The 14,503-nt window shown below is 39.5% G+C and overlaps 1 protein-coding gene across 1 annotated transcript; it reads right to left on the reverse strand.

Annotated features, from left to right (window-relative positions):
• Window positions 1-1,254: 1,254 nt before the first annotated feature.
• tgfa (transforming growth factor, alpha) lies at window positions 1,255-11,775 on the reverse strand. The gene is made up of 7 exons (XM_074645920.1): window positions 11,382-11,775; window positions 8,981-9,154; window positions 8,575-8,748; window positions 5,237-5,351; window positions 3,837-3,986; window positions 3,576-3,667; window positions 1,255-2,777 (listed from the first exon to the last, which is right to left on the reverse strand). Exons 1-7 carry the CDS (start codon window positions 11,422-11,424, stop codon window positions 2,770-2,772), a joined length of 756 nt encoding a protein of 251 aa, XP_074502021.1. The 5' UTR covers window positions 11,425-11,775; the 3' UTR covers window positions 1,255-2,769.
• Between the last annotated feature and the right edge of the window lie 2,728 nt (window positions 11,776-14,503).

Raw genomic sequence — 14,503 nt, forward strand, 5'->3', positions numbered from 1 at the left:
GATGGAGGTGAGGCGAGGATGGAGACAGAATGGATGCCAAACTCTTCAATCATCCTCAATTTACAAACATAAATTGAAATCATGACATCACGTTCATGCTGTATACAATGAAGTCATTTGAGCTGCACTCAGTGTAAAATGACCTTTTTGTCATGTGATTTGGGTGAACTGACCCTTTAACTGAAGCTCTGAGCTTTCATCAACCCTAATGATTTGTTTCAGTGCTTAGCGGCGAGGAGAACAAGGCAGGGATGCTTAGCCCTAATACCTTTGTAAATACTCTTATTTCAAACCATCTGGTCAGAGGCAGATACTGGGGATGTTGGGCCGAGGATCAAAAGGGACCAGAAGAGGAAGCGGAGGACAAAAAGAAAACAGAATGGCATGGCAATTCAAAGCAGAGCTCCAGCCTCTTACGGGGAATAGGGATTGACTGGTGTCCAAATTCTGATTTAAAGAGTTCAAAAGAGCTTCCTGATGTGGACGACCCATCCTTTCACTTTGTGTCACGAAATGTGAATCAACAGAGTTTTTTTAATGAGTCTTGATTTACTTTTTATTTGCTTTTTTTTTTTTAATTTAATATGTTTCCCCTTTACTTGCGCTCCTTTGTATGTTAACGGATATTGTGCATCTTTAGGGGAAGCGCCCACAAGAGCTGCTTAATTCAAAGCTGGTTTAGTAGCTCAGCCAGACGGCTCTAAAGGGCTCCACAGAAATCCAATTGCAGACATAATGGGATTGTGAAACAAAACGAAGCTCCTCATGCAGAGAGCGAAAGGGAAGAACAGAGGAGAGGCAGCACGTTGAGAGGGAAGATGTCAAACCAATGACATCCAAATGTTAAAGAAAAAAACAGGATGTATGTGACACATCGTACAAAGGCTTTAACATGAATGGGTGTAGATTCTGTTAACTCAGAAAAGACAAATAAATAAACTGAATGGCAATACAGAAGAGGGCTGAAACATTTCCTTCAGCTATAAAAGCACTCAAGAGTTGGGCTCTTTGTTGCAATTGTGCCCGAGGTTCAGGGTTTCATGTTGCCATTTTCTGTGTCTTGAAATATTCAGTGGAAGAGAAAAATAGAGGAGCAGAGTGACAGAAAATCGGGGTATTTGTAGAGAGAGAGAGAGAAAGAGAGAAAGGAAAAAGCTTCAGAAGTGAAAAGAAGGTCACGCGATGAATCGGATAACAGACTCGAGAGATGGAGCAGCAGCTAATAAGCACATGAATAAAAAATATGCACACATAGACACTTGCATTTTTAATTCTTCATTGGAAAACAAACGCATATATAATAAAGGCTTTCCAACTGTGAAAGTCTGACAAAGTAAAGGGTTAATGCGTGAGAAGATCACCCTCATATATATACAATTAATATTTCTGTCTTTTGGATATTTACACATTATAACAAACACATATTCTGAATGATAATATCACATACTGTAAACAAAGACAAGTGTGTCATCCCCTCAAGTCTTTTTGGCGTATTAATACCATCACATTCATTTTAGAGTGTTTTTGTTCCATCTTATCTCACAAAGCGCCAACACACTTTATATCCGAGTCAGTCTGCAATCATTATTTTGTATTCCCTCACCAATCATTATTAGGAAAAATCTTAAATGTTTAGTTTTTAAATGAACCTTCAGAGGCGCTTTCTCTCTTTAAAAGTATTGAAATTCAAAGCGGACGCAACGCTATAACACACCACTCGAAAAATAAAAAAGTGTTTTGTGTTCTTTAAAACCAGCTGTGATTTAAGAGCATGCATGCTTAGGTGGGTGTGTACGAACCACCTCGTGCCTCTTCCTTTCAGTGCTCGTTCAGGCAAAGTTAGAAAGTGTATTTGGCATCTCTCGTTATACAACAAGTGCAGTGTTTTTTATGAACAGTAAGCAAGCTTGCAGAAAAGTGCAATAAGACTGTGGAATATCGTGGCCACCCAGGATGTGCATGTGTCGGTACGGTTATAGCTCGCAGACCAAAAACACCTCTGATGCATGAACATGTTCAAGTACAGCTCAGGAATAAAAAATAAAACGGACAAAAGTTTCAGCTTCAGTAGCGATACTGGAGTCATCAAATCCATATTAACAATTTTCAGTTCTGTGTGTAAAACTACTGATTGAAGTCAGTCACAATTCCTACTCCTGTCAGGTGAAGTGAGTTCCTTCTTTAAAAACAGACACTAAAACTGGTTTAAAGCATCAGTTTTCCCCCACCATCATTTAGAAAAAAGTCTTCTGTGCTTGTAGAGTTCTGATGAAAAGTGCTCAAAGTTTTTAAAAGACAAAAATAGGAATTGGGGTCTTCTGACTTGAATGAATTATTGTTGTCCCGCAGCCCAAAATAAACACCTTTCCTACTCGACATCCACACGGGATGATTAATGGCCTCGTGTATCGTCCTCTGGGTCGGCCGTAAACAGTAATCAGGACACACAGAGCTCTTCCATGTAGGAGCAGCTTCACATCCTCAGAGCTTCTGTTTGCAGTTCTGTGTGTTTCCCCACAGAATCAAAGAGTGAAGTCAACACGTTCCTACGGTGCTGTAGGTCAAAAGCTCCGTTCAATGTCATGGAGCATTTATCCTCCCACATCCAGCAGTCCTACCTTAGCCACATGGACGATAAATGCTGCTTCGCCTCTGACCAGGTCCGCCTCGATCAGAACATGTTAATACCGCTTTGGATTCAATCCTGAGGATTTGTGGGCCGCACAGATGAAGAAAACTACACAGCTCATGTTCCAGCAAGACGTCCTCTCAAACCACTGAAAGGGAAATAATAAACACAGTTTGTTTCTCGTTAGGATCACAAGACCTTTTCGGGATAAGGCTGACGGTAATACTGTACATATTTAAATTACTGATTTAACTTATTCCTCTGTGCCATAGAGCTCCAATTGTGACTAAGAATTGATTAAAAACACATCAGTTAGCCACACAATTACGCTGACATGGTGACATGTTCCTTCATTATGATTATTAAACACAGGCACTGTAGTTTATTTTAATCCCACATTGACCGTCCTGCTGCTTTAAAAACTCAGAGCACCAAATGTGGATTAATCCGCAGCTGATAATAGTCCCCAATACTTTCACTATTTACTTCCGTTTGAGTAATATTTGCTAAAAACTACAGTGAGAGCAGTGCAGAGCGGCGACGGTGAGCTTGCCAGTGGGGCACGCTCACATGCACGAACATGCACTAAAAGCACGCGGCCGGTCCGGCAATGTCAACAAAGCATGGAGACGCTCAGATTCCAACACACACAGAGGGAGAGAGACTTCATTCTCTGCTCAGGTAGACATTACTCCTCTATATCTTTACATAGACAATAGTTGTTTGCTGCTATAGTAATGCTCTGGATTTCATACAGAGAGGTTTAATGGTTACATCTCCATTAGGATCAAATGGGCTTGGTGCTGACAGAAAGAGCAGGGAAGTCGTATAGTATTGAGTATCAGACATCGAAGGTCTTGCTTTTTTCGTGGGATTTGCCGGCGCCCAGAAGAATATAAACTAATGCCAGCCTTATACCTTATTGTATATAACAAAAATAAAGTACCACTCTCAGAAGGATGGCAGGATGGTCCGTGCTTCTCTGGGATGTAGTGATGTGCGTGGCTCCGCCTGCGACAGTCCCGCCTCCACCAGCAGCTGCACGAGAAAAGACATCGTCAAGTTCATCACTTAGATGAAAAATTCCCCGTTCTCATATCGCTACACGACTGTTGTCCTAAACACTGTACAGTTTATCAGCTATGATCCCAGTGAAACTGTGTTATGTTTCGTAAATTATAAAGATATGCCATAAAATCTTACTTACTGTAAAAGTGTACACAACACCATGATGAGAACACACCCGATCACACACAACACCAGCACTGTGGCAGCGGTCTGCTGTCTGTGATTAGTTGCTACTACAGCGAGCAGGTCCGCATGCTCACACCTCACCCCAACGAAGCCCGAATGACACCTGCAACAAGGAGGGAAATAACATCAATTCTACAACTGAAGACTTTTCCAGTAGGTTAAAAATAAATAAATAAAAGAAGTCTGGTGAAAAACAAAGGGAACAGTTTGGGACACTGCAAAATTAAATTGGGCCATTAATGTCTAGATATGTCTCATATTTATTTATGATGATATGTCACTATTTGCGGTCATCTTGTTACGGTCATCTTGTTATACGGAGAACTAATATGTTAAAATGATTGAAGGTAACATACTGTACAGATGTGATGCCATACAGCTCATTTTAAAAATAAAACATTCATTTGTGAAAGGTGGTTTATATGGTTAAATTGTTCCCTTGCTTCTCCATGGCTTCTTGAACCTTCTTGCACAGTGGTTACTGTCCCAAATAGCTTTAGATTTCACTAATGTCTCTTTTGAATGGCAGCATTTTGCTTCAACATAATGTCAGACCTCACTGCTCAGCAAAGCCCGGTCCAGAATCAAGGCCAAAGTTCTTTAAATTGCTGACATACCAAAATGACCAACGCTGTTTAAAGGAACAGTGTATAACATTTCAGGGATCTGTTAGCAGAAATGGAATATAAAAATCATAGCTATGTTTTCATTAGTGTATAATCACCTTAAACTAAGAATAGTGTTTTTGTTAGCTGAGAATGAGACCTTCATATCTACATAGGGAGCGGGTCCTCTTCACCGATTCCGCCATGTTGCTCCTCCATGTTTCTACAGTAGCCCAGAATGGACAAACCAAACACTGACTCTAGAGAGAGTGTTTAATGTTTTTACGTTACCTGAAGGCCACCGTAGTTCTCTGACACACTTGTGAAACTGCGGTAACGTGAGCTGCTGAGTGCAAAACCGTGATGCCGCCAGCCGCCGTCTGACTTCTGCTGCTCTTAAAGTAGTGTTATTATGGTAAGGATGGCCTTTGAGCGAGGCGAACGGTGTTACCACGGTTTTGCACTCGGCTGCTCACATTACCGTAGTCTTGGAAAGGGAGGAGCCACTAGATGCTGCCAAATCCTACACACTGTACCTTTAAAATGCAATGTAGAAGAGTTCAAACATATTTGTTAATATATGTGAAATGGTGTCATCACTATAACTTTACAGTGCGGTCTCAGATTTCATTCTGGGAGTAGCTCCACCTAAACGCTGTGTGGTTCAAACTATCAGCTTTCATGTCTAGTGAACGTGAAGTCAACTCAACACTGGGCTGGGAGCATTTTATATTTAAGACAAACTTACACACACGCAGGCGTCTCCTCTAATATCAGGAAGCGACACGTGCCGTGGAAGCAGAAATGGAGGTGGGAGTCTGGACAGTCATCGAAGTGAGACCGGACAGCTGCCGCCACGAACTCTGTGAGGTCAAGACAAGATATTGTTGACAATTTCAGAGATGATCAGCTTGATGAGAACATGTGAATACCACTTTGGATGCAGATTTGTGGGTCGGACAGACGAGGAAAACTTAACATGATGCAAGCAACTCGTGTTCCACCAAGATGTCTTCTCAAACCACTGAAAGGGAAAAATTTTTGTTTCTCGTAAGGATCACAAGCTTTTAAGGATAAGGCTGATGGCATTATACAGACGTAGGCAAAGTTGTTGGTACCCTTCCGTTAAAGAGAGAAAAACCCACAATGGTCACTGAAATAACTTGAAACTGACAAAAGTAATAATAAATAAAAATGAACTAATGAAAATCAGATATTGCTTTTGAATTGTGGTTCAACAGAATCATTTAAAAAACAAACTAATGAAACTGACCTGGACAAAAATGATGGTACCCCTAGAAAAGATGTAAAATAATGTGACCATAGGGACATGTTAAACTAAGGTGTGTCCTGTAAATAGCATCACAGGTATCTTCAAACTTGTAATCAGTCAGTCTGCCTATTTAAAGGGTGAAAAGTAGTCACTGTGCTGTTAGGCATCATGGTGTGTACCACACTGAACATGGACCACAGAAAGCTAAGGAGAGAGTTGTCTCAGGAGATTAGAAAGAACATTATAGACCTTCATGTTAAAGGTAAAGGCTATAAGACCACCTCCAAGCAGCTTGACGTTCCTGTGACTACAGCTGCACATATGATTCAGAAGTTTAAGGTCCATGGGACTGTAGCCAACCTCCCTGGACGTGGCCGCAAGGGGAAAATTGATGACATATTGAAGAGACGGATAATACGAATGGTAACCAAAGAGCCTAGAACAACTTCCAAAGAGATTAGAGGTGAACTCCAAGGTCAAGGTACATCAGTGTCCGATCGCACCATCCGTCACTGTTTGAGCCAAAGTGGACTTAATGGAAGACGACCGAGGAGGACACCAAATCATAAAAAAAGCGAGACTGGAATTTTCCAAAATGCATATTGACAAGCCACAAAGCTTCTGGGAGAATGTCCTTTGGACAGATGAGACAAAACTGGAGCTTTTTGGCAAGTCACATCAGCTCTATGTTCACAGACGAAGAGATGAAGCATCCAAAGAAAAGAACACTGTACCTAATGTGAAACATGGAGGAGGCTCGGTTATGTTATGGGGCTGCTTTGTTGCATCTGGCACAGGGTGTCTTGAATCTGTGCAGGGTGCAATGCAATCTCAAGACTATCAAGGCATTCTGGAGCGAAATGTGCTGCCCAGTGTCAGAAAGCTTGGTCTCAGTTGCAGGTCATGGGTCCTCAAACAGGATAATGACCCAAAACACACAGCTAAAAACACCCAAGAGTGGCTAAGAACAAAACATTGGACTATTCTGAAGTGGCCTTCTATGAGCCCTGATCTAAATCCTATTGAACATCTGTGGAAGGAGCTGAAACATGCTGTCTGGAGAAGGCACCCTTCAAACCTGAGACAGCTGGAGCAGTTTGCTCACGAGGAGTGGGCCAACATACCTGTCAACAGGTGCAGAAGTCTCATTGAGAGTTACAGAAATCACTTGTTTGCAGTGATTGCCTCAAAAGGTTGTGCAACAAAATATTAAGTTAAGGGTACCATCATTTTTGTCCAGGCCAGTTTCATTAGTTTGTTTTTTTAAATGATTCTGCTGAACCATAATTCAAAAACAATATCTGATTTTCATTAGTTCATTTTCAGTGAATTTTTATTTATTATTACTTTTGTCAGTTTCAAGTTATTTCAGTGACCATTGTTGGTTTTTCTTTCTTTAACGGAAGGGTACCAACGATTTTGCCTACGTCTGTATATCTTGATTACTGTCAACAAATCTCTGTCTGTGTAGCCAAAGTCTGATTTAGCTCATTCCTCTGTGCCATAGAACTCCATTTTTGACCAAAAATTATGGAAAACATATCAGTTAGCCAAACATTTTCAGAGAGACATACGTAGGTTTTTGAAAGACCACGAATAATAATATTTCCCACTGAAACCATCTACTAATATGATGTTGTTAATTACAGCTGAAACACTTTACCATCAACCAAGTCCTTCAGGGCATGAATTCTACCCTAATTTACAATATCAAATATAATGCAAGTGCACTTTTAGTCAGAATACACAACATAACACAGGTGAATATCATAAATCTAAAAATACCCTAAGCCTGCGGAGACCTGAAACAACAGCATGTTCTAAATCCTAAAGCTGACACCCACGCCACCAACGCTAGACTGAAGCCTTTTGTTACCAGTTGCGTGTGGATTTGTGGTGGCTTACATCTCTCACTGTACCTGGGAGGGACAATTAGAGTCAAGAAAAGTCCTGGTGGGACGCTGCAAACAAAAACCTCCGTCCATCAGCCCACATTAGGACCATTGAGAGAGCACATCCCTGAAGGCACTTCCCTTCAGCAGGAATTAAAGCCTTTATTAAAGCTCCCTTTTCTTTCAAGGCAACTATCTCAGTTTCCACTCTGACAAAACAACAGGACAAAAATATCCGATTAAATGAACGCCCAGACAAAAACAGGGCATTTCTTCCACGTAAGCTGTACAGTCAGAGAAATTCCTGCATAACTGGCTCAAACAGAAGTCAGTGTTCCCCGAGCAGTGGAAACAGATGCACAGTGTTGCATTCAGGGTGGGAAGGAGGATGAACATGCAGACAGATAGCTGCATTACAGCCTTCGTCACACACTCCATTCCAACGGTAAATGGGCTTTTGGATTGCAGCCTACATGTATTGTCTCCTTCTTTCAGACTCTGTGAAAGCCCTCTGTTGTCCCTGAGGCATCTGCCTACCAAACCCCTCTCCCTTTCCATGTGATTTTGGCAGTCGAACGAGAGGAACACTGAAGCAGAAACCAGCCTTTAGGGCGTGTTTTCAGATCATAATTCAATACTGTAGGTGCAGCTTTTGTGATAATATACTGCTCATTTATTCGGCTCTTTAATTTACCACAATTTTCTGCCCTCACTCACACTAGGAGGATCAATTATCAGCGAGCGCCACACTGTCTGCATGTGTTGATGCACTGCAGATCAATGGGAAGATTTACAGTGTTGAAAAACTGCCGATGAAGCGAGAGTGGATCACAATGAGGACACATTTTATCTGAAATACACAGATTTCTTTTATGGCTTGACAATGAGGCAAACTTTCCCCTGCATCTAAACTTGACTTACTTTTAACAGAACGGATGCTAGTTGTGGATGCAATAGTTGTGGTAGTTGTGCTGCTGGTTGTTGCAGAGCTGCTTGCTGAGGTGTTCGGAGCAGCGGTGGAGTTTGCATCGATGGAAATGCCGGCTTCAATAATTGTAGAATTGCTCGGTTCTGATCCAAAGGTAAAGAGGGAACCTGCAGAGAGGACAATAAACAGCTGTTATCATATGATGTGGTCCTGATGTGAAAAATATAGAAATAAAAACAAATCCCTGCAGGAATATAACATCAGATTACAATGGAAGCAACACTACACTGAGACTGGATCAAGAATATTTGGAAATATGAAATATAGATGTTTCCTGGAGATGGCTTGACAATGAGCTTGAACCTTCAATTGATGTAACGTGACTGTGATGAGACTTACTTTTAACTGGAGGGATGTTAGTTGTGGATGCAATCGTTGTGGTAGTTGTGCTGCTGGTTGTTGTAGAGCTGCTTGGTGAGGTGTTCGGAGCGGCGGTGGAGTTTGCATCGATGGAAATGCTGGCTTCAATAATTGTCGAATTGCCCGGTCCTGCTCCAAAGGTAAAGAGGGAACCTGCAGAGAGGATACACTGATCAGACATAACATTATGACCACTGACAGGTGAAGTGAATTACATTTACTATCTTGTTACAATGGCACCTGGTAGTGGGGTGGGATATATTAGACAGCAAGTGAACATTTTGTCCTTGAAGTTGATGTGTTGGAAGCAGAAAACGTGGGCAAGCGTAAGGATGTGAGCGACTTTGACAAGGGCCAAATTGTGACAGCTAGACGACCGGGTCAGAGCATCTCCAAAACTGCAGCTCTTGTGGGATGTTCCCAGTCTGCAGTGGCCAGGACCTACCAAAAGTGGTCCAAGGAAGGAAAAACCGGTGAACCGGCGACAGGGTCACACCCGAGGCTCATTGATGCACGTGGTGAGTGAAGGCTGGCCCGTGTTGTCTGATCCAATAGAAGAGCTACTGGAGCTCAAATTGATGAAAAAGTTAATGCTGGTTCCAATAGAAAGGTGTCAGAACACACAGTGAGGAGCAGTTTGTTACGTACGGGGTGCCCGTGCTGACCCGTGCCCACCGCCAAAAGCACCTACAATGGGCACGTGAGCATCAGAACTGGACCACGGAGCGATGGAAGAAGGTGGCCCGGTCTGATGAGTCACGTTTTCTTTTTACATCATGTGGATGGCAACGAGTTTGAGGTGTTGACTCGGCCTCCAAATTCTCCAGATCTCTATCCAATGGAGCATTTGTGTGATGTGCTGGACATACAGGTCCGGTCCACGGAGGCCCCACCTCGCAACTTATACAGGACTTAAAGGATCTGCTACTGACGGCTTGGTGCCAGATACCACAGCAGATCTTCAGAGGTCTAGTGGAGTCCATGCCTCCACGGGTCAGGGCTGTTTTGGCGGCAAAAGGAGGACCTACTTAATATTAGGCAGGGGGTCATTATGTTATGGCTGATCGGTGTATATACTGTATATATATATACACTGTATATATATATATATATATATATATATATATATATATATATATATATATATATATACACAGTATATATATATATATATATATATATACTGTATATATATATATATATATATACACAGAAATAAAAACAAATCCCAGCAGGAATATAACAACAAAACTAGGTTCTAAACTCACCACTGAGTACCACAGACACTAAAACAGGAATATAAAGACTAGATATATTATTGTGTTGTGATTTTCTTTCAACGTAAGGGCAACCAGGTGTCACATATTCTGCCTGAGGGCTAGTCCCAGTTATCTGTACAGCTGTATGATCATGTGACATCAATGTGGTATCGATGCTTCATTGAGTAACTGCTACACAACAATAGTAACAGGGTCAAGCATCCACTAAAAGGATAGAGAGACCAAAGCACTATAAATACATACAGCAGGTCTCCTGATGACACGCAAGCACAACTAGAGGAGCTCCCACATACAGGAAGGGGGGTTTGTTGTAAGAATAAAAACAATTATAAGAAATATGGTCATTTTTCCTCCTTTTTTTCTCTTAAGAAACACAAATCCACTGTCTGATAGGATGGGATCAAAGAAATCTCTATATCTATCTCCTTTTTTTTCCACCTTAAAAAGGTACAACATAGAAAGGCATCAAAATAACACTTTAGTTTAAATACATTGAGTACTAAAAAGCATAATATTAAGAATCAATGACACCATAGATGATAGATAGAACTAGAGCTGCAACAGTTAATCGATTAGTTGTCAAATACTAAATTAAACGCCTACTATTTTGATAATCGATTAACCAGTTTGAGTAATTTTTTAAGAAAAAAAAGTAAAAGAAATCTCTGATTCCAGCTTTATAGACCAACAGATAAATAAATAAATAAATAAATAAATGGAGCAGGGCACAAACTCTCTTTAAGATTAAATTACCCTTAAATTAAATAATTTAAATAATCAGATACAGGCTCAGGCCCATTAATCAATTAATGGAGAAAATAATCCACAGATTTATGGACAATAAAATAATCATTAGCTGCAGCCTTAAACAAAACACTGTCAAGCACAAGAAGGTCAATACAACTAATACAATTAATATGGAGCACCATATATAAAACACTGAAGACTTTGAGAGGAGATAATTGTCATTGCAAGTCATATCCAGTGAATAAATATTAAACAATATAATCAAACAGGGGACATTACTGATGAATCATTAATAGTGTAGAAATGTTTCAGACAAATAAAAAGCACATTTTCCTTCAATATTATTGACTCACCGCTTATGAGGAAGATTGTATCCCAGAAGATCCGAGTCATCATGTCGACTTAGTGGTCTAAAGTGAAGCAAAGTGACGGACAGCTGCTCCGAGATGCGGGTTAGTGTTGAGGAACCACATTAGTCACATTAGTGTTGCAGCAGCAGCAGCAGCACAGTTAACATACTCAGTCCTGTGATCACCAAGCAGACCTCCACATTAATGAGATCAACACACATCTGATCGACTGGTGTAGAAAAAGTAACTGTGGTCGAGTTTTTTCTTTTCTTTTCTTTTTTTAAGCCAAAAGCAGCAAAGTGTCCTCCAGCAGGATGTCCGAGCGTTTAACTTCACTGTGTTCAATTGAGGAAACTCGTGTAATCCTGTCAGAGGCTGACCAATTAGAGACAGAGAGACAGAGAGGGAGGGAGGGGTGTCATCTCATTATGGACTCAATATTATCACACTCAATATAGGCTTTATTGGAGCCTGTTTATGAGGTGCGTCTGAGCCTGTATCTGATTATTTAAATTATTTAATTTAAGGGTCATTTAATCTTAAAGAGAGTTTGTGCCCTGCTCTATTTATTTATTTATTTATTGCCATTTGCAGGACATAATGCAACACAATGAATTATTGTGTAGTAGTATTTATTTATTTGTTTGTTTGTTTGTTTGTTTGTTTATTTATTATTATTATTATTATTATTATTATTATTATTTCTGTAGTTATTTTTTATTATGAGTGATTTTTGTGTATTTTTTGTTTATTATTATTTATATTATTATTATTATTATTATTATTATTATCATTATTTGTAGTAACAGTAGTAGTATTTATTTATTCATTTATTTATTTATTATTATCATTTTTATTTTTTATTTTATTTTTTATTCTTTCTTTCTTTATTTTTTATTATGATTGAAAAACAGGGTCATTTAATCTTAAAGAGAGTTTGTGCCCTGCTACATTTATTTATTTATTGCCTATTGCAGGACATAATGCAACACAATTAATTATTGTGTAGTATTATTTATTTATTTATTTGTTTGTTTGTTTGTTTGTTTATTATTATTATTATTATTATTATTATTATTATTATTATTATTATTATTTATTTATTTTAATTCTTTCTTTATTTGTGAAAAATAAAAACATGAGATTTGGGGCTGTATAAATAGAATTGATTGAAAAAAAGTTAACTTATTTAAATGTATTTCTTTGTCACTGGGGATTTAAAATTGATAAAAGTTTTATTTGATTTAATTTTTTTCCTTTAAAGCTGTGAGGCCTAAAAATAGCGTTGCTGGTCCGTCTGTTCATTCATCTGTCCAACAGTTCTTGGTCCAGACAGAGCGAGATATTTCCACAACTACTGTCCAGATTCCTGTGAAATGGTGGTGTGGATATTCATGGACTCTCCAACAGATAATCACTAATGTTTTTGGTGATTCTCTGACCTTTAGTGAATAGTGCCACTAAGTCCATGAAAGCCGCCAGACTTTCCATGAAAGTGCAGCAGAGAAATGCTTCAGACAAACTGACTGGGAAACTGAGGTAGTTCGTCCTAATAGACAAAAATCATTTTCATCCTAATAGTCCCAACATGTGTTTCCTTTCCTTCTTTTATCTGTGACCTTGTGAGCTCCACTGCTGTCGGGTAGGAGAGGATGAGAAGCTAAAACATCCTCTTACTTCTTCTCTACCTTTTAACATTCAGCTGACAATTACGTGATGCAGCAACAAGAAAACGTCTTTTATTCTGATGAAAGGTGGTCTGGTGAATCAGGGGTTACATGCATGAAGTCATTCACTGCTCATCTGAAGTTCAGAATGCAACTGAAACTGATCACTTTAATGATGAAGTAGCCTCCTTTTTTTTTTTTAAATGGATGTAAGTATTCATCAATTGATGCAGTTTAGTGACTTGTTCAGTGGATTGAATGTCTGATGTTGAGATGCTCAACATGAACAGCAAACACAGAGCAAGAGTGAGCAACATTTCAAACCAGCTCCATCTGCTGGACATAAACAAGCACACGTGTTTCCTTCAGTCATAATAATAATAATACAATCTAGATTATGTGACAACATATTGTTTCAGAAGAAGAGGAGACATCAATTAATACACAATAATTAGGACATAGCAGTACAGTTTAGTCAAAATCCTCTCTTAAACCCTCAAATAGATGCAAGTTGTCCCAAAATCTTCAGGTTCACTGCATGTCAGAATTTTATTTCCTGAAAATTTGTTAAGGAATTTATGCCACTTAAATACAATATCAATAAAGACATGTTCTGCTTTATATTATATTATCTAATATTGTGGTCCTGTGCGTCTTAGGGACAAAATATTTGTATTGCACTTTCACATTTAAATAGACAGAGCACTGCTTTCACTTCCATTTTGTGCTACAATCCTGCTAATGTACACATCTTTGTATCAAAATAACACTGGTCCTTATTCACGGTGCATCTCCTAGAAGCAAAATAAAATTGTACCAAAACTTTATACCCAAAATGAAATCAACAGAGCACTGTTTTCACTTTCACGTTTGCTACATTCCTGCTAATTAACAAATCTTTGAATCAAAATAAGACTTAAAGTAGTCCTTCTTCACGTTAATTCAGTGCATGCATTTTCATTTGGCCCATCTGCTCTACAGTTTATTACTCTTCTGCTCTGGACTGCAGCCACAACATTCAGGAAAAATTTTTCCACAGGCTGTCGTTGACCCAGGTGAGCTTACTGGGGGGTAATAATAAGTAATAGGTTCAGGCGTCAAAAAGTGACAAAGCAGTGTTCCAAGTAAGTTATTAATAAATTACAGAAACATTACGTGCAATAGTCCACGTTCTCTTCCCCTCTCTCTCAAACACACACACACACACACACCGACCATGGTGGAAGAGCGTCATTTTAACACATTCCGTGCTACCACCACATAAGAGGTCAAGAGGTCAAGAGGTCGTGGTCATTTCACTGTGAGATCACGTTGTTTAGGAAGTGTTTGATTTGATATGCAGTGGAGTTTTCCATGAGTGGAGCACGCATTTTAAACTTCAATATCGCAGTCGATCATGTTCATTTAATTGTGGGAAGCCAAAATCGTGATTGTGATTAATATTCGATTAATTGTGCA

Source organism: Sebastes fasciatus, chromosome 1, assembly GCF_043250625.1.
Source record: "Sebastes fasciatus isolate fSebFas1 chromosome 1, fSebFas1.pri, whole genome shotgun sequence".
NCBI lineage: Eukaryota > Metazoa > Chordata > Actinopteri > Perciformes > Sebastidae > Sebastes > Sebastes fasciatus.